The sequence below is a fragment of the Zosterops lateralis genome (assembly GCF_965231275.1).
Source record: "Zosterops lateralis genome assembly, chromosome: 37".
In the NCBI taxonomy this organism is placed as follows: domain Eukaryota; kingdom Metazoa; phylum Chordata; class Aves; order Passeriformes; family Zosteropidae; genus Zosterops; species Zosterops lateralis.
This window is the reverse complement of record NC_139797.1, coordinates 60,463-87,224: the sequence shown is the minus strand read 5'-3', so window position 1 is coordinate 87,224 and position 26,762 is coordinate 60,463. Positions and strand designations below refer to the sequence as shown.

At 54.1% G+C, this 26,762-nt stretch overlaps 2 protein-coding genes and 2 long non-coding RNA genes across 5 annotated transcripts; all 4 read left to right on the top strand.

The window, feature by feature from the left end:
* Nucleotides 1-290: 290 nt before the first annotated feature.
* Nucleotides 291-3,883, top strand: BAX (BCL2 associated X, apoptosis regulator). The gene is made up of 6 exons (XM_083882102.1): nt 291-309; nt 440-488; nt 1,795-1,956; nt 2,045-2,180; nt 2,260-2,364; nt 2,907-3,883. The coding sequence occupies exons 2-6, from the start codon at nt 460-462 to the stop codon at nt 3,006-3,008; spliced, it is 534 nt and encodes a 177-aa protein (XP_083738228.1). The 5' UTR covers nt 291-309; nt 440-459; the 3' UTR covers nt 3,009-3,883.
* A 1,131-nt stretch (nt 3,884-5,014) lies between these two features.
* LOC310921847 (ferritin heavy chain A-like) lies at nt 5,015-7,360 on the top strand. The gene is made up of 4 exons (XM_083882101.1): nt 5,015-5,244; nt 5,800-5,946; nt 6,364-6,489; nt 7,041-7,360. The coding sequence occupies exons 1-4, from the start codon at nt 5,143-5,145 to the stop codon at nt 7,206-7,208; spliced, it is 543 nt and encodes a 180-aa protein (XP_083738227.1). The 5' UTR covers nt 5,015-5,142; the 3' UTR covers nt 7,209-7,360.
* Nucleotides 7,361-11,825: 4,465 nt separating this feature from the next.
* Nucleotides 11,826-26,140, top strand: LOC310921904. 2 transcript variants are annotated; one of them, XR_014592230.1, is made up of 4 exons: nt 11,834-12,193; nt 25,456-25,847; nt 25,919-25,960; nt 26,057-26,125. It is a non-coding gene; the product is annotated as an uncharacterized lncRNA (long non-coding RNA). The 2 variants fall into 2 exon arrangements; XR_014592229.1 differs by having other exon boundaries at nt 11,826-12,193; nt 25,456-25,960; nt 26,057-26,140.
* Nucleotides 12,818-13,442, top strand: LOC310921903. Its single transcript, XR_014592228.1, has 4 exons — nt 12,818-12,858; nt 12,949-13,055; nt 13,161-13,234; nt 13,312-13,442. It is a non-coding gene; the product is annotated as an uncharacterized lncRNA (long non-coding RNA).
* Nucleotides 26,141-26,762: the final 622 nt, after the last annotated feature.

The window sequence follows — 26,762 nt, the reverse complement described above, 5'->3', positions numbered from 1 at the left end:
GGGCCCAGCCCGGGAGGGGGGCGGGACCGAGCGGTGAGTGACAGGCCAAGGGGCGGGGGCTGGGTTTGGGGGCGTGGCCACGGGCGCGGCCGCCCCGCCCTCTCCTCTCCCCAGTCACGTGACCCGGGCGCCCCCGCCCCGCCCTCGCCGCTGTCACGTGACGCCGCCGGTGACCACGTGGTCGGGGCGCGATGGCGGCGGCGGCGGCTTCGGCCCAGCGGGGCGGGGGCGGCGGCGGCGGCGGCGGCGATCCCGGGGCCGGGCCTGGGGGCGGCCCTGGCGAGCCCGCCCCGCCCCCGGGGGGCGGCGGTGAGTGGGGGGGCCTGGCGGGACCCGCGGAGGGGCGCGGCCTGTACAGGCCGGGGGGGGCGGCGGCCGGGGCCGGGCCCGGGGTCGGTGTCCGCCGCCCCCCGGTGAGCGCCCCGCTCTCCGTCCGCAGGGACCTCCTCGGACCAGATCATGCAGACCGGGGCGATCTTGCTGCGGGCGTGAGTAGGGGATGGGGGGCCCGCCGGGTGAACGGGCGGGGCCGGGGGGGGACAGGGGGCGACCTGTCGGTGCCCGGGGGGCGGGGGGGGCCTGGGGACACGAGGGGACCTGGGGACACGAGGGGATAACGGAGGGACACGAGATGAGGGTCAGGGAGTGGGGACGGGGGAACACAGGGGGCACTTGGGGTGCAGGGGGGACACACTGTAGGGGGGACTTGGGGTGAACTGGAGGGACTCGAGGGGATCCTGGGACTCGGGGATAAAGGGGGGCACTTGGGAGGGACATGGGGGGCACTTGTGGGGGTTCTGGGGGGTCCCAGGGGGGACTCAAAGCCTTGGGGGGCTTGAGAGGGGGCAGAACTGGGGGGACATGGGGTGCAAGGGGGAACTTGGGTGGGAAGGGGGAATTAGGGGATATGGGGGGACTTGAGAGGGTCCCAGGGGGACACAGGGGGCATATGGGGTGCTGGTGGGACACTGGGGGGGCTTGAGAGGGTCCCAGGGGGCACTTGGGGTCTGTGGGGTGGTAGTGGGACACTGGGGGGGCTTGAGAGGGTCCCAGGGGGACACAGGGGGCACTTGAGAGGGGGCAGAACTGGGGGGACATGGGGGCAAGGGGGAACCTGGGAGGGAAGGGGGAATTAGAGGATATGGGGGGACTTGAGAGGGTCCCAGGGGGACACAGGGGGCACTTGGGGTGTTGGTGGGACACTGGGGGGACTTGGGAGGGTCCCAGGGGGACACAGGGGGCACTTAGGGTGCTGGTGGGACACTGGGGGGACTCGAGAGGGTCCTGGGACTTGGGGTCCAGCTGGTTCACGGGGGGCCCCGGGCTGTGGGGGACACAGGGACGGGTCAGGCAGGGCCGGGGTCACACAGGGCTGGGGGGGCACAGGGACGGGTCAGGCAGGGCTGGGGTCAGGCAGGGCTGGGGGGGACAGGGACGGGGTCACACAGGGCCGGGGGGACACAGAAATGGGGTCACACAGAGTTGGGGGGCACAGGGATAGGGTCACACGGGGCTGGGGGGGCACAGGGCCAGGGTCACACAGGGCTCTGGGGACACAGAGATGGGGTCACACAGGGCTGGGGGGCACAGGGATGGGTCACACAGGGCCGGGGGGGGCACAGGGCTCTGGGGACACAGAGATGGGGTCACACAGGGCTCTGGGGACACAGGGACGGGGTCACACAGGGCTCTGGGGACACAGGGACGGGGTCACACAGGGCCGGGGGGACACAGGGACAGGGTCACACAGGGCTGGGGGGCACAGGGCGGGTCCCAGCGTGCCGGGGGTCCCAGGTTCGTGCGGGACCGCGTGGAGCGCTGCGGGGACCCCCAGGCCGTGGCCCTGAGCGTGGCCGAGCTGGGCGAGCCCCAGCCCAGCAGCCCCGACACCAAACGCCTCAGCGAGTGCCTGCGGCGCATCGGCGACGAGCTGGACAGCAACATGGAGCTGCAGAGGTGGGCGGGCGGGGGGCTGCGGCTGCCGGGGGAGGGTCTGCCGCGCCCCCGAGCCCGCCCTGACCCTGCCCGCCGTCCCCTGCCCCAGGATGATCGAGCAGGTGGGCTGTGACGCCCCCAAAAAGCTGTTTTTCCGCGTGGCCAAGGAGATGTTCGCCGATGGCACCTTCAACTGGGGCCGCGTGGTCGCCCTCTTCTACTTCGCCTGCAAACTGGTGCTGAAGGTGGGTCTGGGGGTGCCCCAGGGCCCTGACCCTAACCCGGGCCCCCCGGAGCCCCTCTGAGCCCCCCTGCCCCCCGCAGGCTCTCTGCACCAAGGTCCCCGAGCTGGTGCAGACCATCCTGCGCTGGACCATGGAGTATCTGCAGGAGCACGTGCTGGCCTGGATCCAGGCCCAGGGCGGATGGGTGAGGCCCAAAGCCCCCGTTCCTTGGGGGGCGAGCCCCTGATCCCTCCTTGACACCCCTTTGTACCCCAGACTGCCATTCCTCAGGGGGCCGAGCCCCTGACCCCTCCCTGACACCCCTTTGTACCCCAGACCCCCATTCCTCGGGGGGCTGAGCCCCTGACACCCCTCTGACCCCTCCTGTACCTCAAAGCCCCATTCCTCGGGGGACTGAGCCTCTGACCCCTCCCTGACCCCCCCCCCCATACCCCAGACCCCCATTCCTCAGGAGGGACACCTTGACACCCCTTTGTACCCCAAACCCCCATTCTTTGGGGGGCTGAGCCCCTGACCCCTCCCTGACACCCCCCTCTACCCCAGACCCCCATTCCTCGGGGGGCCAAGCCCCTGTTTGAGAATTTCCCCTCCCACCATCCCCTCTGTACCCCAAACCCTCCCCTCCATCCCCCAATTCCCAACTCCCCTGAGTCTGGTGGTTCTGGGGGAAGGTTTGGGGACCCCCAACACGCACTGACCTCCCCCTGCTGTGTCCCCTGTCCCCAGGAAGGGCTCCTGTCCCACTTCGGGACCCCCACCTGGCAGACCATCACCATCTTCGCCGCCGGCGTCCTCACGGCCTCGCTGACCATCTGGAAGATGTCGTAGACTCTCGGGGGGGTCACGTTTTGTCCCCCCCCAGCCCCGGGACCCCTCCCCGGCCTGGCCCTGCGGGCAGGGATGGTGCTGACCCCCAGTGCCTTCCAGGGCCGGGAGGGTTTTTAACCTACAGGACTTGCTCACCTGGATTTTGGGGCGGGGGGATCAAGCTGGGGGGACCCTCCCCTCCTTCCCCCAGCCCCCCCCTCAGCCGTTCCCATAAGTGTCTGGAGGCCACAGCTGGGATTTGGGGGCTGGGGAGAAAGACCCCCGTTCCCCCGCCGCGCCCCCCAGTCCCAGCGCGGGCCCTCCCCGGCCTCGGTTCCACCCCAGGACTTGTGGTGCTTTGAGTGGGGGGATCCTGCGGTTCCCCCCCCGCTCTGGGGGGGGCTGGGGTGTCTCTGGGACCCCCCCAAAATGAGGTGGGGGGGTGTGGGGGGGAGGGTTACAGCCACGGCTGTAGGGTGAGTATTTATTGGGGGTCCCCGCCCCCCAAAAAGGGCCCCCCCAGGTGCAATACCCCCCTCCCGGGGCGGAGCCTCTCAGGGTGGGGGGGGCCGCTCCCCCCGTTTACACCCCCCCCCCCAACCCCCCGGTTTTGGGGGTCCCCGTGTCCCCGAGGCGGGGGGGGGGCGAGGGGGGGCACAGTGACCCCTCCCCCAACCCCCCGCGGTGCTCTCGGGGGTGACGTCACGGGGAACGCCCCCTCCCAAAAAAAAAAAAAAAAAAAAAAAAAGAAAAAAAAAGGGTGGGCCCTGCCTCCCCCCCTCCCCATCCCCCACCGCTTCCTCTCTCTCCACAGTGGAATTTTTTTCTTCTCTTTTTTTGTACCTTGGTTTTTTTGTATCTCGGGAATTTCCACGGAAATAAAAAAAGGCAAACGCCGCTTGGTGGGCGCGACCCCCTCCCCAAAAAACTCGGGGAGCCCTTGGGGGTCTCGGGGAGCCTTTGGGGGTCTCCCGTGGGAAACGGGGGGACAGGAATTAGGGTGGGGGGGGGCGTTTTGAGGGGGATCAGGACCCCCTCCCCTTTTTATTCAACAAAATCTCGGGGACTGGGGGGGCCTGGTTGAGGGGGAGAAGGGGAGAAGTGGGGAGGAGTCGTCCCTTTCTGCCCCCCCCCCCTAGGGACAGGGGGGTGTTTGGGGTCAGTGGGGCTGGAGAACGTTTGGGGGGGGTCCCGACCCCCGGGGTTCACTGAGCGGCCCCGGGAGAGTTGGGGTCCCACATCTGGGACCGTGAAGGGATTTGGGGGGTCCCAGAAGGAGTTTTGGGGGGTCCCTGGTGGGGTTTGGGGGGTCCCTGGTGGGGTTTGGGGGTCCCAGGGAAGGTTTGGGGGTCCCAAAGAGTTTTTTGGGGTCCCTGGTGCCGGGGTGGCTTTGGGGTGGCTTTGGGGGTCCCCACGTGTCCGGGGCCACCCCTTGTCCCCAGTCCCGTCTGAGCCCCAGGACCCCCTGGAGCCGCGGGGGGATCGGGGGTGGACGGGGACCCGCCGAGGGGGTCCCAGGGGTGGAAAGGGACCCCCCCAGTCCCCCCCAGCCCCCCCAGCCCCAGAAAAGCGCCGTCAGCGTTTCCCGGGGCCAAGTTCCCCTTTGGTGTCGCCGGTGCTGAGTCAGCGCCTTCCCCACCCCAAACCCACTGACCCCCATTAACGGGGGGTCAGACCCCGCAGAGAACCCCAAAAACACCCAGGGGCTCCTCCCTACCCCCCCGCCAGCCCCCCTGTGCCCCCCGACCCAGCAGCGACCTGGAGACCCCCACCCATGTTGAGGGGGGGGCACAAAGGTGGGGTGGGACCCCCCATTCCATCCCCCCCCCCGGATCCTGCCCAGTCATGCTGACTGCGGGCACCGTGTGACAAACAGGGGACAAAGGGCAAGGCCAGCGCGCGCTTCCGGAGGGGACAAAGCGGGGGGAGGGGCGGGGAGGGGGGGGAGTGTCCCCCTTGTCCCCGCCCAGGGACCGCGGGTACAAAACCCCCCGGGCGGGGGTTGAACGGCCCCAGAGCCGCGTTCTCGCTTCAACAGTGCTTGAACGGAACCGGCTGCTCCCGTCCCTTCCTCCATCCATCCGTCTGTCCATCCACCCGTCTGTCCGTCCATCCGTCTGTCCATCCATCCGTCCGTCCGTCCGTCCGCCCCGCCATGGAGTCCCAGGTCCGCCAGAACTTCCACCGCGACTGCGAGGCCGCCGTCAACCGCATGGCCAACATGGAGCTCTACGCCTCCTACGTCTACCTCTCCATGGTAGGGGGGCTCGGGACCACCGCCCCCGGGGGTTGGGCGGGGGTCTCTCCATGGTAGGGGGGCTCGGGACCACCGCCCCCGGGGGTTGGGCGGGGGGTCTCTCCATGGTGGGGGGCTCGGGGGGTTGGGGGTCTCTCCGTGGTAGGGGGGGCTCGGGACCACCGCCCCCGGGGGTTGGGTGGGGGGTCTCTCCATGGTGGGGGGGCTCGGGGGGTTGGGTGGGGGGTCTCTCCATGGTAGGGGGGCTCGGGGGGTTGGGTGGGGGGTCTCTCCATGGTAGGGGGGGCTCGGGGGGTGGGGGGTCTCTCCATGGTAGGGGAGGCTCGGGACCACCGCCCCCGGGGTTGGGTTGGGGTCCCACATCTGGACCCTCCTCCGGGGGACCGTGAAGAGATTTGGGGGGTCCTAGAAGGAGTTTTGGGGTCCCCTTTGCTGCGCCCCCAAACTCAAATTTCTGTCCCTGCCCGGAGCTGGGGGGCGGGGCGGAATCCCAGGAATTCCGGGGGGTCCTGAGCTCTCCTCCATCCCCTCCATCCCCTCCCTCCCTCCCCGCAGGGGTTTTATTTCGACAGGGACGACGTGGCGCTGCCACGGCTGTCGCGCTTTTTCCTGGAGCAGTCGCGGGAGGAGCGGGAACACGCCGAGGGGCTGCTGCGCCTCCAGACGCGCCGGGGGGGCCGCGTCCTCCTGCAGGACGTCAAGGTGAGGAGGGGGCTGCGCCGTGCCCGGGGAGACCCCCGGAGCAGGGACCCCTTGGGGAGACCCCCAGCCTGGGGACACCTCGGGGTGACAGTCCATGCCTGGAGACCCCTTGGGGTGACACTCTGTGCCCGGGGACCCCTCGGGGAGACCCCCGGCCTGGGGACACCTCGAGGAGACCCCCGGCCCAGAGACCCCTCGGGGAGACCCCCAGCCCGGGGACACCTCAGGAGACCCCCACCCGGGGACCTCTTGGGGTGACAGTGTGTGCCTGGGGACCCCTCGGGGTGACACTCTGTGCCCGGGGACCCCTCGGGGAGACCCTCAGCCTGGGGACCCCTCGGGGAGACCCCAGCCCGGGGACCCCTCGGGGAGACCCCAGCCCGGGGACCCCTCGGGGTGACGCTGCGCCCCCCGCAGAAGCCGGAGCGGGACACCTGGGGCTCGGCGCTGGAGGCGGTGGAGGCGGCGCTGCAGCTGGAGAAGTCGGTGAACCAGGCGCTGCTGGAGCTGCACGCCTTGGCCTCCGAGAAGGGAGACCCCCACGTGAGTGGAGCTTTGACCCCTCGGGGGCAGCACATGCCCAGTTCCTCCCTTTCCCCACCCCGGGGGTCCCTCAGCCCCCCAGACCCTCTCCGGGGTCCCTGGAGCTGCTCCTGGGGGTCCCTCGCCCCCCCAGACCCTCGCCCAGGGTCACTGGAGCTGCTCCTGGGGGTCCCTCACCCCCCCAGACCCTCTCCCAGGGTCCCTGGAGCTGCTCCTGGGGATTTTTATTTTTTTTAGGATTTTTTGGGGATTTTTGAGGCTTTTTTTGGGATTTTTTTAGGATTTTTTGGGGTCATTTTTTGGGGATTTTTGGGGAATGTCGATCCCGAATTTTGGGATGCCCCAGAGTTGCCATTCCCAAAATTTTGGGATTCTCTGGGATGTTTTTCCCAAATTTTGGGATAAAAGGCAGAGAATTTTGGGACTGAGGGATGGGAAAAGTTCCAGGTGGATTCGGGCTGAAGAAATTTGGGATTTCCTGGAATTCCAGAGGGAAAAAAACACTTGAAAGCCAGAAACAGATGACAGATCCCCCCTGGTTTGTCCCGCAGCTCTGTGACTTCCTGGAGTCCCACTACCTGGACGAGCAGGTGAAGGCCATCAAGGCGCTGGGGGACCACGCCACCAACCTGCGCCGCCTCACCGGGGGCTCCGGGGGGTCTCCCGCCGGCCTCGGGGAGTACCTGTTCGACCGCCTGAGCCTGGAGGAGCACAGCTGAGCCGCCCCCTGCCCGCCTGAGCCCCCACGGGCAGCCCCCAGGACCGTCCTCCTGGGCCCCCAGACCCTCGTAACTCCCCTGCCCCACCCAAGGGGGCTCTGCCTGCTGGGGCCTCCCCAGCACGATTCCAATAAAGGGTCTGTCTCAGTCTACGTTTGTCTCCTCTGTGTTTGCTGCCCCCCAGAGCGGAGACACCGGGAGTTGGGGTGTTGGGGTGGGCTCAGGGGGGCCCGAGTTGGGGGGGTCAGGGGGGTCTGGCACGGGACAGGGGAGGTGTCGTGGCCCCTGCACAGATGGGCAACACCTGGGCCAGTTTTGGGGAATTTTAGGTGTTGCTGGGCATGTTCAGCCCCTGGACTGAGGCCTGGGGCAACCAGGAGGGGCTTTTTTACCACAGAAGGAGAACTTTCCACTTCAGTATCTTGGGACTATGGTTTAAAGGTTGGGTCTGGCAGTGCCAGTGTGAGCCCTAGTTCCTGGCAGCTTTTGTCTGCGGGAAATCCTCCAACATTCGGAATCCCATTTTCAGTCTGAAGTGCGAACCCATTTTTTTGCTGGAGGTGCCTGGTTGTGAATGACGGGCCCCTTCTGCAGAAAATAAAGTTTTCCACCCTGATGTCTTGGCAGAAGTGGAGGGGAGAACAGCAGGGTGCAGCCTCGGAAGGGACATCAGGGCACGGGGGGACTGAGCTTTGTTCCCAATGGAAAACAGGCAGCGTTCCCCTCCTGGCACCTGTGGGTGGGAGTGGGCTGTCCCCTCCTAAAGCTGGGAGCAGTGCAGGATGTCTCCCAGACCAAATCTGCAGCCATGGGGGTTCTGGCAGCCCTTGGAGCGCTGGATGGAGAGTCCTGGGAGGTTTAATCTCAGGAGGGTGAAGCCCACTCCGGGCCACTGGACACGAATGGTGGGCCTGTTCCATGGGAAACAAAATCCACCTGCCCAGGTTTCTGATGTCAGTTTGGGGAAAGGAACAAAACCCCACACACTGAAGGATCTTCCAGAGCTTTATTCATTATCCCAATCAATCCTGAGCCGGGCAGGAATGTGAATCTCCCTCCTGCCCTGGCACCAGCGAGGGAGAAGATCCCAGTCCAGGCTCCCCCAGCCCATCTCCAGGTTTCTCTCTCAGCCCTCCCAGCGGCTACTTATTCCCACTGCAGAGCAGAACTGGTGCCCAGCCAGCAGCTCCTCATCCTGCCGGGGCAGTGGCACTTCCAGGAGCACCCCAGGCTGGCAGCAAACTGCCCAAAGGGAAATAATCATTTCAGTCCTCCCAGTGGCTACTTATTCCCACTGCAGAGCAGAACTGGAGCCCAGCCAGCAGCTCCTCATCCTGCCGGGGCAGTGGCACTTCACCCCAGGCTGGCAGCAAACTGCCCAAAGGGAAATAAACATTTTTTTGCCAGCAGGCAGGGACAGCAACCTCAGGAACTCTGTGATATTGACAACAGATCAGAGCAGAAAAGAACAGACCAGGCACAGGTGCAGCTGTGATGGATAATGAGGAGACAGAGCAGCACAGGTGTGTAATGGATAACGAGGGGACAGAGCAGGCACAGGTGCAGCTGTGATGGATAATGAGGGGGCGGTTCCAGCCAGGGGTGGTTTAAGAGGGGAATCTCAGCTCAGTTCGGCATTGAGCAGTGGAGAAGTGAGGAGTTTGTGCTGAGGTTCTGCCTGTGGTTCATGGAGTGGCTGCAGGACCAGCCTGGATTTGGAGCATTTGGATTTTCAGCACCTGGATTTGGAGCATTTGGATTTTCAGCATCACTTCAGGAGGTGCCGAGGGACAAACCTTCATCCGGGGCAGCAGAAAAAAGATAAGCCACTATTGACTTATAGGGGGAACTTTTTTTTCCTTTTCAGCTTCATCTTACTAATGCCTGCCTGGTGCTCCCAGAAGAAAAAGGAGTTGAAATTCAGAAAAAAAAAAAAAAAAAAAAAAAAAAAAAAAAAAAAAAAAAAAAAAATTCCTCTTCTGTTGCTGTCTGTGTTTAACCTGGAGGGAAATTTCTTTTCACCTGGAATTTTAATGAGTTGTGGTATTTCTATGTGGGTTTTATTCAGTATTATGTTCTTTGGTGGTACCTGGTGTTTTGTTTGATTGTTTGGTGTTTTCTGTTATGTGTAATTTGGTTTTTGAGTGAAAATAACTTTGTGGGGGGTTTGTATTTGAGGAAGAATTAAGTAGCTTTTTTTTTTTTTTTTTAGAGCTGGCTAATGTGTTATTGGGGTTTTGTGTGTTATATGTAGAGATTCAGGTTGGGTAGGGCTGGTTTTTCTTTTTAGTGGTTTTAAGGTGGTTTTTAATGTTTTATTGTGTAGCTTTATTTTGTTAGTAGATGCCACATAATGAGGGATACATGGTGTATTTATTTGATGTTAGGATTTGTAGTTTACCTGTTGGTCAGATTATTTTTGAACCCAGTTTTACCCTTGAATTAGTTTTGGTGGGATATTGTGCTTTTCAAGGGTGTGTTTTTTTAAGTTTATAATGGTGTAATTGGCTGTGGTGTGAGTATAGGGGAGGTTTTTATTTATTTAGTGGTGGCTTTGTAGCTTTTGTTTTAGTGGATTTGAGGTGGTGTGATGTAGTTAATTTTTTAGAGTTTCTTAATATTTATAGTCAGGTTATTGTTTATTGCATTATGGGGGTTTGTTTATTTAGCATGTTTGGGGTTTTATGTTTTATAGTTTTGGAAAATTTGGGAGATGTTTTTTGTAGTTGATTGGATCTTTTGGTTTTGTGTGTATTTGTAGGTGGTCTGTTTGTTTTGATGGTTTCAAGGTATTATGAGTTTATTGAATTAGGAATAATTTTTGATGCAGTTAATTTAAGTACATTTGTGCTATTTTTATTTTTGTAGACTAATTTGTTTGTTGTTGTGGTTTAGGGTAAACTTTGGAGGAAACTTCTGAATGGATTTTTTTGGAAAGTAAACCTGAATGGTATCTCTCTTTATAAATTGGTTTTATTGCAGTTAAAAGTTGAGACTTTTATGTTAGTAACAGAAAATAGGTTTTGATTTTGTATGCAGTGATGGGATTGGTGTATATGGTGTACTAATATTGACTAAGCATTTAAAATTCTGTGGTTTTCAGTTGTTAGGCTAATGAATTTATATAGTTCAAAAGATATGGGGTTTATGCTTAATTAGTTAGAGCCAGGTCTTTAAGTTGGGGGGTTCTGGGTGTACATTTTGGTTGTTTTAGGAGGGGAATGGACATGGGATTATTTTTATTATATTTGGAAAATGGACTAGGAGTAATAAGAGTTGGCTTTTTTATGCTGCACTTTTGTTTGCCTTTCCTACAATTGGTATATTTGTGTGGTCAGGGCAGTGGTGTTTCTGGTGTAACTCTGAGCATCCCTCATTGTTTGTGTGTTTCAGGTGGTCACTTGTCTCACACTGAGATCCTCTCACCCAACAGCCCTGCTGAGATCATCCGTGGATGTTTGGTTTTCTTTATGGCACCTGACTGAGACAGCAGGAATTTCCCTGAGGCAGAGACAGCCTTCCTTGGCACCTGATGTGGATTCTCATCCCTGGACATCCCAGAGATAAGTGAAGGGCTCAAAGCCACAGAGGGGATGAAAGTGGGGTGTGGGTTGGGAGTCGCCGGGAGGGATTTTTGGGTCAGGTTTGGAGATGGGGATGTCCAAGATGTGACCCCTTTAGGGCACGTGAAGGGAAGGTCTCACAGTGCTGAGGTGTGCAGGGCAGAGCAGTCCCAGGGCACGTTGTGTCACTTGTCTGTTGTGCACTCTGTGTCTGTTGTGTGTTTTGTTTTGTGTGTCTTTTGCCTTAACCCTTCAAGGGGTCTTTTGGAGACCCCAGGCATCGTTCTTAACATCTCCCTGTTCCTTGGACAGGCACTGATATTGTTGAACTATGACTCAGGTGCTCAGACACATCAGAATCCATCTCTCTTCACAACCATCCAGGCTGGTGCCTTTCCAGGTCTTGTTCTGAGCTGTATCCACAGCTGTGCACTGCTGTGATCCATTCTGGCAGATTAGGTCTTCTAAAAGTGCACAGCTGAGTGGAGGATTCTGACCTTGGGATTCTCAGGCATCCATCCCTGCGTTTCTTGGGATCAGTGATCCCGTTGGCATCTTCTTCCTGCAGGGTTCTCTGAGCCTGGTCAGCTCCCCATGGGTCTTACCTCGGTCATCTCATTGCGAGTTCTCTCGGTCCTCAGGGTCATTCTTCTTGCTGAGATATTTCTGTCCCTGTTGTGTCCCCCCTTTTGTCCTGTCCTGTGTCACGGGTGTTGGTGTGTTTGGCCTGGAGCTGCTCTGCCTTGTTGCTCAGTCTGGGTGTGGGGGGAATGGGACAAGTCCTGGGGAGTTGAAATGTGTCATGTGGGGTGTAGTTGGGCTGTAGAGGGTATTCCTGGATTGGCACAAAGTGTCTGGAGCTGTCGAGTTCTCCTGCAGCACTTTGACTCTTGTCCTGACTTTGTTTCAGGTGCAGATGGATTAAATCCCTGGCAGAGTGCCCCATCCCGGGTGAGGGGGCTCCCCTGAGAAGCTCAGTCACTGTTTGTGTTTGCAGGGGAGTGTAAATGGTGGCCATGTTACAGCACTGCTCTTTGTCTTTATTTTTGGGAGGCCAAGCTGGGTCTCTGCAGTCAAGGTGAAGTGGACGAGGTGAGCAGTGATGGGTGGACAGAAGCAGTTGCTGTTGCTCAAGTCTCACTTGCTGGTGCAACTCTAAGCATTCACTGTTATTTTTTTTTTTAATTTATTTTAGGTGGTCCCCTTGGCAGATGTGCTGGCCCAGGACGCCAGAGGAGGGTAGATGGGTGCAACATTAAGGTTCACTTGTGCTGTGCTTCAGTCAGAGCAGGGAGGTTGCTGTTTCACAGTTACTCACCATGATTTTTCCTTTTCTGTTTCTTTGCAGGTGCTGCTGCTGCCCCAGGTGTGCCAAGGAATAGAGGGAGGGGGTGAGTTGGCCCTTGGGCAGGTGGCCCACAGGTGAGTGCTGTGCTCAGTGTGTCCCTTTTCCTTTTGCTGGGTTCACTCTGGGCAGGCTCTGGAGTGGGGGAAGATCTGAGGGGGAGCCAGGACAGGGGTGCAGAGGAGCCCCGGGGGTGACTCTTCTGGAGGGGAATAGTCACATTTTCTGTTCTGTGGTCCCAGGTAGTGTGAGGAGGTGCACAGCTGGAGTTTGGATATGGCAGCACTGAGAGAACGTTTCCAAATCCCCGGAGCCAACACGTTCATTTCTGTCCAGGATGGATTTTGTCCACTCATATTCAAAAGTTGAGTTGTTGGGGTTGGTGGTTGGGTGAAGGAGAAAAACCTTTTCAGTCCCAGGAGGCAATTTAAAGTTACCTTAGAGGAGAGGGCCCAGTGGGATGGACCCCTCAGGAGTAAAAAGAGAGAGGGTAACACAAAATATCTGGAGCTGTCGAGTTCTCCTGCAGCACTTTGACTCTTGTCCTGACTTTGTTTCAGGTGCAGATGGATTAAATCCATGGCAGAGTGCCCCATCCCGGGTGAGGGGGCTCCCCTGAGAAGGTCAGTCACTGTTTGTGTTTGCAGGGGAGTGTAAATGGTGGCCATGTTACAGCACTGCTCTTTGTCTGTATTTTTAGGAGGCAAAGCTGGGTCTCTGCAGTCAAGGTGAAGTGGACGAGGTGAGCAGTGATGGGTGGACAGAAGCAGTTACTATTGCTCCAGCCTCACTTGCTGGTGGAACTCTGAGCATCCAGTGCTGTGTGTTTTAGGTGTTCCACTCACACGATGCCGAGCTCCCCTCACCAGCCAGACAGTGGGAGCATTACAGGACTGTGTGGTGAAGCCTTGACCTTCTCCATTTGAAGGGGCCATCCAGGTGGGCTTTGGTAACAGCTGAGGAGTTGAGGTGTGTCAGGGAGGAGGAGGGAGGCTCTGCTCAAGTTTCAGCAGTGCCACATCACCTTGTCTGCTCTTAACCCAGGCACACCCTGCAGTGTTGGTGTCTGAGCAGAGCTGGAGCACAGGGCCCGAGGACCTGGGTGTGCTCAGGAGGTGGTGAGAAGCAGAATTGCTGGTTTTTGGCCCATGTGCTGCTGAGATCACACGGTCACATTTGCTTTTCTTTATTGTAGCTGACTGAGAGACACCAGCCCAGTGACAGCAGGAATTTCCCTGAGGGAGAGGCACCTTCTTTGGCTTTTGACATGGATTGGCATCCCCAGATGTCCCAGAGATAAGTGGAGGGCTGGGAGCCACAGAGGGGATGAAAGTGGGGTGTGGGGTCAGGGGTGACCAGGAGGGGTTTTTAAATCAGGTTTGGAGATGGGGATGTCCAAGCTGTGACCCCTTTAGGGCACGTGAAGGGAAGGTCTCACAGTGCTGAGGTGTGCAGGGCAGAGCAGTCCCAGGGCACGTCGTGTCACTTGTCTGTTGTGCACTCTGTGTCTTTGTGTGTTTTGTTTTGTGTGTCTCTTGCCTTAACCCTTTGAGGGGTCTTTTGGAAACCCCAGGCATCGTTCTTAACATCTTCATATTCCTGGTGCTGATACCAGGCCAGGCATCAAACCTTTGACTCAGGTGCTCAGACACACATCAGAATCCATCTCTCTCCACAACCATCCAGTCTGGTGCCTTTCCCGGTCTTGTTCTGAGCTGTATCCACAGCTGTGCACTGCTGTGATCCATTCTGGCAGATTAGGTCTTCCAAAAGTGCACAGCTGAGTGGAGGATTCTGACCTTGGGATTCTCAGGCATCCATCCCTGCGTTTCTTGGGATCAGTGATCCCGTTGGCATCTTCTTCCTGCAGGGTTCTCTGAGCCTGGTCAGCTCCCCATGGGTCTTACCTCGGTCATCTCATTGCGAGTTCTCTCGGTCCTCAGGGTCATTCTTCTTGCCGAGATATTTCTGTCCCTGTTGTGTCCCCCCTTTTGTCCTGCCCTGTGTCACGGGTGTTGGTGTGTTTGGCCTGGAGCTGCTCTGCCTTGTTGCTCAGTCTGGGTGTAGGGGGAATGGGACAAGTCCTGGGGAGTTGAAATTTGTCATGTGGGGTGTGGTTGGACTGTGGAGGGTATTCCTGGATTGGCACAAAGTGTCTGGAGCTGTCGAGTTCTCCTGCAGCACTTTGACTTTTGTCCTGACTTTGTTTTAGGTGCAGCTGGATTAAATCCACCCTGTATTTCCCCCGAGTACGTGGAAGGTTGTCTGTCAGCAAGGAAGAAGTTGAGAAATGACCTCCCTGTCTGCTGGATGTGTGGATAGAATTGAGAGCGCAGTTAGCCAAAATCCTCTCTATTTTCTGATAAATTAAAAAACTGATTAGGAAAGCTGTGGACACTGTGGTGCCTTTTTTTCCTTTCAGGTCTCATTCTACCCATGCACAGTGTTATCAGCAGTAACTTGATGTTGAGATGTATTTCAGAGGCAGAGATAAAATAATATAGACATTTTATTTTGTAGCTCTTTGAACCTCCTTGTTTATTAGCCAAGAAATCCAAAACAAAACCCCTTCACAAACAACCTCCCCTCCCCAAAAGCACACAGAAAAAGAAAATATGCCTATATTATTTTAATAAAGAATAAATATTTATCTCTTAGAAAACCAGGTTCATTCAGTTCTAATTAACTGTGGTTCTGATGTGTTAGGTTAATGAATTCCTATAGTTTAAAATATCAGTAAAAATATCAAGAAGTAAATACAAATTGAAAAAAAAAACAAATACAAAAAAATAAAACTCTAAGTAACAAAAAAAGAGCTATAAAATATGAAAGATAATAGCAATAGATACACTATTGATACACTACTGATACACTATATTATTGTTCAATTTATTATAATTTGTAAAATATACTTAATATAATATACATTATATAATAGCTAAATTTGTAATGGTTATTAGAAATATTAAAATAAGAAATAGAAGTAATTTTGAAATACAGCCTAAAATGAAGGCTTTTTTAGATTCGGTTTGGTTGATGGCAGGGTTCTCGTAGTTGTTGTGGTTGGGGGTCTTTTGGGGCGTTTATTTTCGGGGATGTTTGGAAGGGGAATTTTGTCCACGTTCTTTTTTACCTCCGCTCCCTGCGGCAGCGCTGCCACCGTGTGGACACAGGGCGGTACTGCAGCCCCCCCCTTAGCCGATCTGTAAGGCAATGCTGCCATCGTGTGGATAAGATCGGTACTGCATCTACCCCTCGAGCCGATCTGTAAGGCAATGCTGCCATCCTGTGGATAAATATCGGTACTGCAGCTCTCCCCCGAGCCGAATTGTAAGGCAATGCTGCCATCCTGTGGATAAAGATCGGTACTGCAGTTTCCCCCCGTGCCGGTCCCGAGAGCTGTGCGGCAGTGCTGCCATCCTGTGGACATACAGCGGTACTGCAATTCTGCGCCGTGCCGGTACCCGAGGTGCGCAGCAGCCCCGGTCTCTGAGCTCACGGGCAGTGTTGCCGCCCGAGCACCGAAAGATCACGGCCCAAAAGGCGGGAAAAATGTGCAAAGGACCCCGGACACGTGGCAGCCGGCTGCCTGCGCGCGACCTGGACCACGGAGCCGCCCGGGAGCGATTTTTTTTCGCGGCGTACGCAGGTGCGTGGACACGGGATGGGGGCTGAGCGGCGCCACGGCAGTGTTTGGGCAGTCGATGTTGTCAGGCGCCTGTGCGAGCAGCCGCGGGGGACATTTGGGGGGGGGTACCACAACCAATATGGCGGCGCGGCTCGCGGCGCTTGACCTTCTAAAGATGGCGGCGAAAAGGGCGGGAAAGCGAGAGGCCCCCATGTGTGTCTTTCTGACTGCCTGCACAAAAATGCCGACCACGCCGGCCCCCGGGGGCAATTTTTTATGGCGTTTCCAGGTGTAGGGACACGGGCTGTGGGTTCGCCCGCGCCGCAGGCGGGTTCAGGTTAGTCGTTTTAGTCAGGCGCTTGTGTTAGACACGGACGGGGGCCTTAAGTGTGCCACAACCAAGATGGCGGCTCAACCGGACTTTGCTTTAGCCACAACTAAGATGGCGGCGGGGGAGTGGCGAAAGTGACGTAACGCTCCTCGGATCCGAAAATAGCCGGGGGGTGACGTAAATGACCGAGAGTTTCCGAACAGCCGAGAATAGCCGACGGCTGACGGAAATCGCCGAGGGTTGCCGAACAGCCGAGAGTAGCCGACGGCTGACGGAAATGACCGAGTTTCTCCGAACAGCCGAGAATAGCCGACTACTGACGGAAATCGCCGAGTTTCTCCGAACAGCCGAGAATAGCCGACTACTGACGGAAATGACCGAGTTTCTCCGAACAGCCGAGAATTTCCGACAGCTGACGGAAATGACCGAGTTTCTCCGAACAGCCGAGAATAGCCGACTACTAACGGAAATCGCCGGGTTTCCCCGAACAGCCGAGCCCAGCCGAGTTTCCCCGAACGTCGCCCCCTCAGCCGAACCGAACGAGCCAAGGACGGTTCCGGGGCGGCCCCGGCCGGTGTCCGCCGTCACTGCCGCTTCCTCGGCGGGCCATTCGAAGGCGGTGTCGGGGCCGCTGCCGATCCCCCGGCGGGCGGGCGGGACACGCTGGCGCTGTGCCCGGAGCTGGAGCCGAGCCGGGGTTCCCGGGGAAGGCGGCAGGAGAAGCCGGTAAAGGGCCCGTGTGGCCCCGAGAGCCCCCGGAACATTGATTTGGGGGGGGTCTGTGCCAGCCGCTTATGCCCTAATGGAGTGGGATTTCTCACAAGGACACGCAGTGAGATGGACAAGGGGAACGGCTTCATCAGGATGAAGGGAGGCTGAAACGACGCAGAAAGAACTCCACAACTAATCCGAGTTGTTAGAGCGGTTTGTATTTATTGACGTGGGGAATAATTTTATCAAAGACACGCATACCCCCCAGGGGATTTGCCCCCTTTCTTATTTTCTGAGGTTTTGCATATGCATGATATCTTACAGACTTTCTTCATACATATTTATTTTTTGATCTTGGTTATTTTCGTTTGGTATGGTAATTACTTTATGCTTTTCTGGGCACACTCAGTGTTTAGTGGTGGTGGTCTCCAGGCCGTAGTGGGCGTCTTTTTTAATTCATTTTTTCACCTTTATCTTTCTCATGTGTGCTTTGGCTTTTTTGGCACAATTTTAAGAGAACATATTGTTTTAGAGTCTGTGTTCTTTTCTCTATTTGTGCTCTTAATGCTGTTATTCTGTTGTTTAGGTTAGTTCTTCTAGTTCATTGATTATGCTGAAGGTTTCATATTTGTAATGTTTAAATATATGCAAAAAATAATAAGCACAGTGTTACTAAATGCTGTCTTATATATTTTAAAACACTACTTGGAATATATTCTAATATACTGTATATGCTCTTTAATTTTCTATAAAGGGTTAGTTGTGATTTTTCAGTTTATGCCTCAGAGGCCGGTTTGGATTAAATATCAGGAAGGAATTGTTCCCTGGGAGGGCGGCGGGGCCCTGGCACAGGTTCCCCAGAGAAGCTGTGGCTGCCCCTGGATCTGGTGGAAGGTGTCCGTGCCCTGGGTGGGGGCTGGAATGGGATGAGCTTTCCCTTCCACAATTCAGTGATTCTGGTGGTCTGGCTGAGGTCAGTCAGCCTGAGGAGCTGTTGCAATTTCAGGCTGAAAGTTGAGTTCTTGTAACTTATACTGCATAAAGCAAGAATGAACACCTAAAAAAATTCTACTGCATGATTTTTTTAATATAAAAAGCAGAGGGCGAGATGCTTCCTTTTATTTTTTTCTGATTCAATTGTATTTCTCACTTACAGCACAGTAGAAACCCTGTTCTGCTCTGGCTGCTGAAGGATACTGCAGCATCTCCAGGTGCACCTGAAGGGATCTCGACACCAAGAGAGATTTGTTCTGTTTCCGCATTGACTCTGTTGAAAGGTGAACACAGAATGTCCATGGGTCACCCTGCCAGCTCCACTTGGCTCAGCAGGCATCGCAGGGAGGGCGCTCCTGTCATCTCTCTGGTGAGTCTGGAGGTGGGTTTTTCTGCTGCTCTGGGGCTGTGCTGGGACCCCTCAAATTCCAGTCAGAGGTGCTGGGCACTGCTGGGCCTTGGGGACACCACTGAGAGGCAGCTGCTTTGGTTCTTAATACCTGGAAATCCATGGATTGCTGGGTGATTTCCATAAGTTCTCCTATTTTGTAGGAGCTGCAGGGTGAGGTCAGTATTCTCAGGGAGGCCCTGGCAAAGCTGCCAAAGGGAAGGAACACGGAGCATCCGGGGGCTTCTCCCACCTGAGTTTCTCCCGGAGCGTGCTGCGTGTCATGCTGGATGTTTAACCTGGCTTTGGGGTGTTCTCCTGCGGTCCCAGCTCCAACTGCTGCCCCTGAGCCGAGGCCTTGCTGTGTCCCAGCACTAAACCCGGCAGGTGGGTCCTGCTTTTCCAGCCCTTTAATCCCACGGGCAATCCCAGATTCCCGGAGCTCCCCTGGGCCCAGCCTGGACTCGCTCCCTGGGAGCTGCACTTCAGTCTGCCTGAACCAAGGACCTCCTGTTTGAAACTTTATTCCTGCTGTTTTTCCTCTTGCAGGTATTTGGCAAAAAAGGAGAGAGCCAGTGGGAAGTGGAGGCACAGGAAGGCCTTATCCCAGTCCAAGGTTCCCACTTTTCTCTCTGACTCCTGGAGAAATGCCTGAGCGTAACCAGAGACTGTCCATTTGATTTCCAGCCCTTTCCAGTACATCGTTGCTTTCAGCTGGTTTGTGTTCCTGGTGTCCTCCTCCTCCTCCTCCTCCTCCATGGATTTGTAAATAGAATTTTGAATTTTGTTATTCCAGGAATTGTGGTTCTTTGGTTCCACTGAAACTTCCCAACTCTGCTGGGAGTTTCAGCTGTCAAATACAAGTAAGATTGGAGTTTCTTTGCGTTGTTACTCCCACAAACTAGAGATCATTCTGGAATAGGAGTAAATTGGCAGGTTTAACTCCCTCTTCCCTGGAAAATCAGAGCAGAGGAAGCAGATTTGAAATCATCATTCCATGGACTTCCACAGACTTCCTGGCTGTTCCAAAAGTTTTCCATGTTAGAAATTCCTGAGCTTGTTTTCCAGGCAAGCTGGGAGTTGGATATTATTCCTTCCTTTTATTTGATGTTTTTCCTCTCTCTGATTTTAGTAAGGCTATATTTTTTTTTTCCTATTTTCTATCCTAATTGGAATTTTGCTAATTCTTAGGGGACATTTCCAAGGAAATTTCCCCAGTTAAGGTTGGTAAATCAGGAATGTGTCAGCATCATATCCACAGAATTCTGGGAATTCCCAGGAAAACTTGTAAAGTGTTTAATTGCCTCGATTCATCTCGTTTTCAAGTTCAACTGAGTGTGTTTTTAATTACATAAGTTCCATTAAAACTTAAATCCCAGCCTAGTTGCTGTTCCTTGGACACAATGAGGTGGTTCTTTCCTGCCTTGGCACATGTGGATGTTCATCCAAAGTGAACTTCCTGCTAAAACAGAATGTGTTTCCAAGAATTTTCTAGAAAACCTTTTTTTCCTGGAGGCACTGGGTTTGTTTTCCCTATCCCTGCCTAATCAAGAAAACTCCTGGGGCCTGTGTTAGGCAGTGGCATGAGGGGAGGGGTGTGTTTATTTAATTTCGTATTTTATTTTACTTATTGTTTATTTTTTTTTAAATTTTTGATTTTTGTATTTTATGTTAAATATTGTATTGTGGTTAATGTTTTAAATTTTTTTTGTTTTGTCTTTTTAAAATGCTTTTGGTTTATTTCTTTAATTTTTATATTTTTATTCTATTATTTATTTTTAAAATTTAAAATTTTTTCTTTATTGCTATTTAAAATCGTAATGACTTTTATTTTTTTTTAAATTTATGGATATTATTCCAGTTTTTACATTCATGTTATTTATTTTGTATTTTAAATTTTTAAATTATATTTTAAATTTATTTTAGATTTTATTTATATTTTTTTTATTTTTTAATAACTTTTGAGGTTTTTTAAAAATTTTTATTTTGTTTTATTTTATTTTATAATATTTTTTTTCATGTTTTCATTGTTCCTTTTTTTTTTCCTTCCTTTTTTTTTCCCCCGAGTATGTGGAAGTTTGGTCCCGCCCCCATCCCGGGCCGGGCGGAGCGTGGGGCGGAGCGTGGGGGCGGAGCGTGGGGGCGGAGCGTGGGGCGGAGCCGGGGGGCGGAGCGGGGGGCGGAGCGGGGGGCGGAGCGGGGGGCGGAGCGGGGGGCGGGGCCGGGGGCGGAGCGTGGGGGCGGAGCCGGGGGCGGAGCGTGGGGCGGAGCGTGGGGCGGAGCGTGGGGCGGAGCGTGGGGCGGAGCGTGGGGCGGAGCGGGGGGCGGAGCGGGGGGCGGAGCCGGGGGCGGAGCCGGGGGCGGAGCCGGGGGCGGAGCCGGGGGCGGAGCCGGGGGCGGAGCCGGGGGCGGAGCCGGGGGCGGAGCCGGGGGCGGAGCCGGGGGCGGAGCCGGGGGCGGAGCCGGGGGCGGAGCCGGGGGCGGAGCCGGGGGCGGAGCCGGGGGCGGAGCCGGGGGCGGAGCCGGGGGCGGAGCCGGGGGCGGAGCCGGGGGCGGAGCCGGGGGCGGAGCCGGGGGCGGAGCCGGGGGCGGAGCCGGGGGCGGAGCCGGGGGCGGAGCCGGGGGCGGAGCCGGGGGCGGAGCCGGGGAGTTCACGGGGCAGGGCCGGTTAGTGCCGGAGTTCTCGGTGTTTGGGTTTTGTCTGGGCTTGTCAGGCAAGTCATAAACAAGCCAACTCGGCTCCTGAACTCTCCAATGAATGTTTAAAACGCTTCCACAGAAGGACGAGTCAGGAGTGATTCCAAAGGAATATTTGTAAATGAAGGGTAACGATTTCTGGGGAATTTCCTTAGGAATTATGAACCTCAGGCATATGGATTTTCGGGGGTGGAATCCCAGTTCCAGCCTCGGGCACCTGCAGGAGAAGAGGGGTCCTTATCCACAGCAAGGGAAGCCCGGTGCCCCATCGTGTCAGCTGCAGACCATGAACCGTCCCGGGAATGAACAGCAAGTCCCCTCTGCTTCACCCTCGGAGCGGCAGCAGCTGCAGGTGAGAGATGGCACAGGATGGGGAGGGGAGAGAGCAGCCCCAGGTGGAGCTGGGAACAGTGAGGGGGGACAGAGCAGCCCCAGGTGGGGCTGTGATGGATAATGATGGGGCGGTTCCAGGTGAAGAGGGCAGCCCCAGCTCATTCTGATATCCAGCCATGGGGGGTGAGGAGCTCACGCTGAGGTCCTGGCTGTGGTTCATGGGGAGCACGTGGGTTTGGAGCGTTACTTGGGAGGCGATGGGGATCAAACCTTTCTACCCAGCAGCAGCAGAAGGTAAGCCAGTGTGGGTTTATAGAGGGGACTTTGTTTTCCTTTTCAGCTTCATCTTAATAAACCCTCCCCGGTGCTCCCAGACGAAAAAGGAGTTATGGAGACAAAAGGAGTTCAAATTGATTGAAGAAACTCCTTTTTTCTGTTGTTGTCTGTGTTTGAAGTGGAGGGATTTTCTTTTCACCTGGAATTTCAATGAATGGTGGCACTTCTATGTGGCTTTTATTCAATTATATGTTCTTAGGTGGTGTGTAGTGTTTTGTGTGACTTTTTTTGGTATTATTTGTTATATATAATTTGGTTTTTGAGCAAAGATTACTTTATGGATGGGTTTGTTTGTATTTGAGGTAGAACTGATTTAAGTAGCTTTTTTGAGAGACTTCTGAAATGTGTTATTGGGGTTTTGTGTGTTGTATGGAGGGATCCAGGTTGGGTAGAGCTGGTTTTTTCTGTTTGGTGGTTTTTAGTGATTTATTGTGTAGCTTTATTCTGTTTGTAGGTGGTGTGATGAGGGATATGTGGTGTATTTAATTCATGTTTGGTTTCATAGTTCACATTGGTCAGAGTATTTTTGAACTGAGTTTTGTTGGTGAATTGTTTTTGGGGGATATTGTGTTTTTCCAGGGTTTGTTTTCTAAGGTTTACAGTGGTGTAATTGGCTGTGGTGTGAGGTATAGGGGAGGTTTTTATTTATTTAGTGGTGGCTTTTATCATAGGGAGCATCTAGTGTTTGTTTTAGTGGGTTTGAGATGGTGTGATGTAGTTCATTTTTTAGGGTTTCTTAATATTTACAATTAAATGATTTTTTATTGTGTTATAGGGGTTTGTTTATTTAGCCTGCTTGACTGCAGTATACATTTTATAGTTTTGGATAATTTAGGAGATATTGTTTGTAGTCTAATGGATCTTTTGGTTTTTGTGTGTATTTATAGGTGGTTTGTTTGTTTTGATGGTTTTGAGGAATTAAGAGTTCATTGAGTTAGGAATAATTGTTTTTGGTGCTGTTAATTTAAGTATATTTGTGCTACTTTTATTTCTATGGATTGAATTGTTTGTTGTTGTGGTTTCGGGTAAACCTGAGAGGAAACTTTTGAATGTGTTTTTTTTAGAGAGTAAACTAAAATGGTCTCTCTTTTAAATTGGTTTGAGAAAGAACTTCTTTGGAGAAAAATGGGAAAAACTATTTATTTAACAAAGTGCTCACAAGCATAAAGAGTGAATAACATAAAATAATAAAACTTTCTGTTATTTTGTGGCGAGATGGTAAATTCAGAAAGTCCTTGCTGTGGTTTGTAGCTCCTTTGGTCTCTTGTCAGCTCTTCCAGCATTGATAAAATGCTGAGGTCCAGGCCCTGTGGCTGCAGGTGCAGCTCTCGGTGCTTCTCTGGGTTTTTCAGTCTGCAGCAGGTTTAATGAGCCCTAAGAAAAGGGGGGGAAAAAATCAGTGCAGGGAACTTCTCTGCCCTAAAACTAACAACGAGCCATCAGATCTGTGTGCTGCAGTCTGTCTGTGCCTCAGCTGAATACACTGGAGAGGGAATGCAGAGGAGTGACCACTGTTCTCTTAAAACAAGCTGGGTGCTTTTTCTTTCCTTGCTTTGCTCTCCAAATCAGTCTGAAAGGTACAGAAGGCATTTTTGAAGGAGTTATTTTAACTATTTGATGGTTTTTGGCACTTCAAGTACTTGTTTTGGAGTGTTTGGGGTTTTGAGTTAGTTATAATGGGATAATTTTACTTCTAATTAGGTGTTTTTAGGTTTTATTGCAGTTAAAAGTTGTGACTTTCTTGTTTTGTTAGTAGAAATAGAAAATAGGTTTTGATTTTGTATATAGTGATGGGATTGGTGTGTATGGTGTATTAGTGTGGACTAAGGATTTAAAAGTCTGTGGTTTTGATGTGTTAGCTTAATGAATTTATAGTTTAAAAGACGTGGGGTTTATGCTTCTTACTTGGTTAGAGGCAGATCTTTAAACTGGGGGGGTTCTGGGTGTGTATTTTGGAGGTTTTTTGAGGGGAATGGACATGGGGTTATTTTTATTATATTTGGAAAATGGACTACGAGTAATAAGAGTTGGTTTTCTTTTTGCTGGACTTTTGTTTGCATTTCCTAAAATTGATATATTTGTGTGGTCAGGGTCGTGGTGTTTCTGGTGTAACCCTAAGCCTCCATTATTGTTTGTGTGTTTCAGGTGGTCACTTGTCTCACACTGAGATGTCCTCACTGACCAGCCAACAGCCCTGCTGAGATCATCCGTGGATGTTTGGTTTTCTTTATGGCACCTGACTAAGAGACAACAGCCCGGTGACAGCAGGAATTTCCCAGGCAGAGGTGGCCTTCCTTGGCACCTGATGTGGATTCTCATCCCTGGACATCCCAGAGATAAGTGAAGGGCTAAAAGCCACAGAGGGAATGAAAGTGGGGTGTGGGGTCAGGGGTCACTGGGAGGGACTTTGAGTCAGGTTTGGAGATGGGGATGTCCAAGCTGTGACCCCTTTAGGGCACGTGAAGGGAAGGTGTCACAGTGCTGAGGTGTGCAGGGCAGAGCAGTCCCAGGGCACGTCGTGTCACTTGTCTGTTGTGCCCTCTGTGTCTTGTGTGTTTTGTTTTGTGTGTCTTTTGCCTTAACCCTTCAAGGGGTCTTTTGGAGACCCCAGGCATTGTTCTTAACATCTCCCTGTTCCTGGTGCTGATACCAGGCCAGGCATCAAACTCTTGACTCGGGAGCTCAGAGGCTCCTCAGAATCCATCTCTCTTCACAAGTGTCCAGGCTGGTGCCTTTCCAGGTCTTGTTCTGAGCTGTATCCACAGCTGTGCACTGCCACCATCCATTCTGGTGGATTAGGTCTTGTCAGAATGCAAAGACAGGTACAGGATTCTGACCGTAGGATTCTCAGGCATCCATCTCTGCGTTTCTTGGGATCAGTGATCCCGTTGGCATCTTCTTCCTGCAGGGTTCTCTGAGCCTGGTCAGCTCCCCATGGGTCTTACCTCGGTCATCTCATTGCGAGTTCTCTCGGTCCTCAGGGTCATTCTTCTTGCTGAGATATTTCTGTCCCTGTTGTGTCCCCCCTTTTGTCCTGTCCTGTGTCACGGGTGTTGGTGTGTTTGTCCTGGAGCTGCTCTGCCTTGTTGCTTAGTCTGGGTGTGGGGGGAATGGGACAAGTCCTGGGGACTTGAAATTTGTCATGTGGAGTGTAGTTGGCCTGTAGAGGGTATCCCTAGATGGACACAAATGCCTGCAGCTGTCAAGTTATCTTGCAGCACTTTGACTTTTGTCCTGATTTTGTTTCAGGTGCAGATGGATTAAATCCATGGCAGAGTGCCCCATCCCGGGTGAGGGGGCTCCCCAGGGAAGGTCAGTCACTGTTTGTGTTTGCAGGGGAGTGTAAATGGTGGCCATGTTACAGCACTGCTCTTTGTCTTTAATTTTAGGAGGCAAAGTTGGATCTCTGCAGTCAAGGTGAAGTGGACGAGGTGAGCAGTGATGGGTGGACAGAAGCAGTTGCTGTTGCTCAAGTCTCACTTGCTGGTTCTACTCTAAGCATTCCCTGTTATTTTTGTTTTATTTTAGGTGGTCCCCTTGGCAGATGTGCTGGCCCAGGATGCCAGAGGAGGGTGGATGGGTGCGACATTAAGGTTCACTTGTGCTGTGCTTCAGTCAGAGCAGGGAGGTTGCTGTTTCACAGGAACTCAGCATGATTTTTTCCTTTTTTGTTTCTTTGCAGGTGCTGCTGCTGCCCCAGGTGTGCCAAGGAATAGAGGGAAGGGGTGAGTTGGCACTTGGGCAGGTGGCCCAGAGGTGAGTGCTGTGCTCAGTGTGTCCCTTTTCCTTTTGCTGGGTTCACTCTGGGCAGCCTCTGGAGTGGGGGGAAGATCTGAGGGGGAGCCGGGACAGCGGTGCAGAGGAGCCCTGGGGGTGACTCTTCTGGAGGGGAATAGTCACATTTTGTGTTCTGTGGTCCCAGGTAGTGTGAGGAGGTGCACAGCTGGAGTTTGGATATGGCAGCACCGAGGTGGAAGCAGAGAACGTCTCCAAATCCACGGAGCCAACACGTTCATTTCTGTCCAGGATGGATTTTGTCTGCTCGTATTCCAAAAGCTGAGTGTTGGGGCTGGTGGTTGGGAGAAGGGGAAAAACCTTTTCAGTCCCAGGAGGCAATTTAAAGTTACCTTAGAGGAGAGGGCCCCAGTGGGATGGACCCCTCAGGAGTAAAAAGAGAGAGGGTGACACAAAGTGTCTGGAGCTGTCGAGTTCTCCTGCAGTACTTTGACTTTTGTCCTGACTTTCTTTCAGGTGCAGATGGATTCAATCCCTGGCAGAGTGCCCCATCCCGGGTGAGGGGGCTCCCCTGAGAAGGTCAGTCACTGTTTGTGTTTGCAGGGGAGTGTAAATGGTGGCCATGTTACAGCACTGCTCTTTATTTTTAGGAGTCAAGGCTGGATCTCTGCAGTCAAGGTGAAGTGGACGAGGTGAAGTGAAGCAGGGATGGGTGGACAGAAGCAGTTGCTTCTGCTGGAGTTTCACTTGCTGGTGCAACCCTAAGCCTCCTTTATTGTGTGTTTTAGGCAATCCACTTGCACTGCACTGAACTCCCCTCTCACCAACTGGACTGCTGTCCCAGTCTGCCTCATTCATGAGCCCTTAGGGAGGATTACAGGACTGTGTGGTGAAGCCTTGACCTTCTCCATTTGAAGGGGCCATCCAGGTGGGCTTTGGTAACAGCCGAGGAGTTGAGGTGTGTCAGGGAGGAGGAGGGAGGCTCTGCTCAAGTTTCAGCAGTGCCACATCACCTTGTCTGCTCTTAACCCAGGCACACCCCAATGTTGGTGTCTGAGCAGAGCTGGAGCACAGGGCCCGAGGACCTGGGTGTGCTCAGGAGGTGGTGAGTAGCAGAATTGCTGGTTTTTGGTCAATGTGCTGCTGAGATCACACGGTCACATTTGCTTTTCTTTATTGTAGCTGACTGAGAGACACCAGCCCAGTGACAGCAGGAATTTCCCCGAGGGAGAGGCACCTTCTTTGGCTTTTGACATGGATTGGCATCCCCAGATGTCCCAGAGATAAGTGGAGGGCTGGGAGCCACAGAGGGGATGAAAGTGGGATGTGGGTTCAGGGGTCACCAGGAGGGGGTTTTAAATCAGGTTTGGAGATGGGGATGTCCAAGATGTGACCCCTTTAGGGCCCATAGAGGGAAGGTCTCACAGTGCTGAGGTGTGCAGGGCAGAGCAGTCCCAGGGCATGTCGTGTCACTTGTCTGTTGTGCACTCTGTG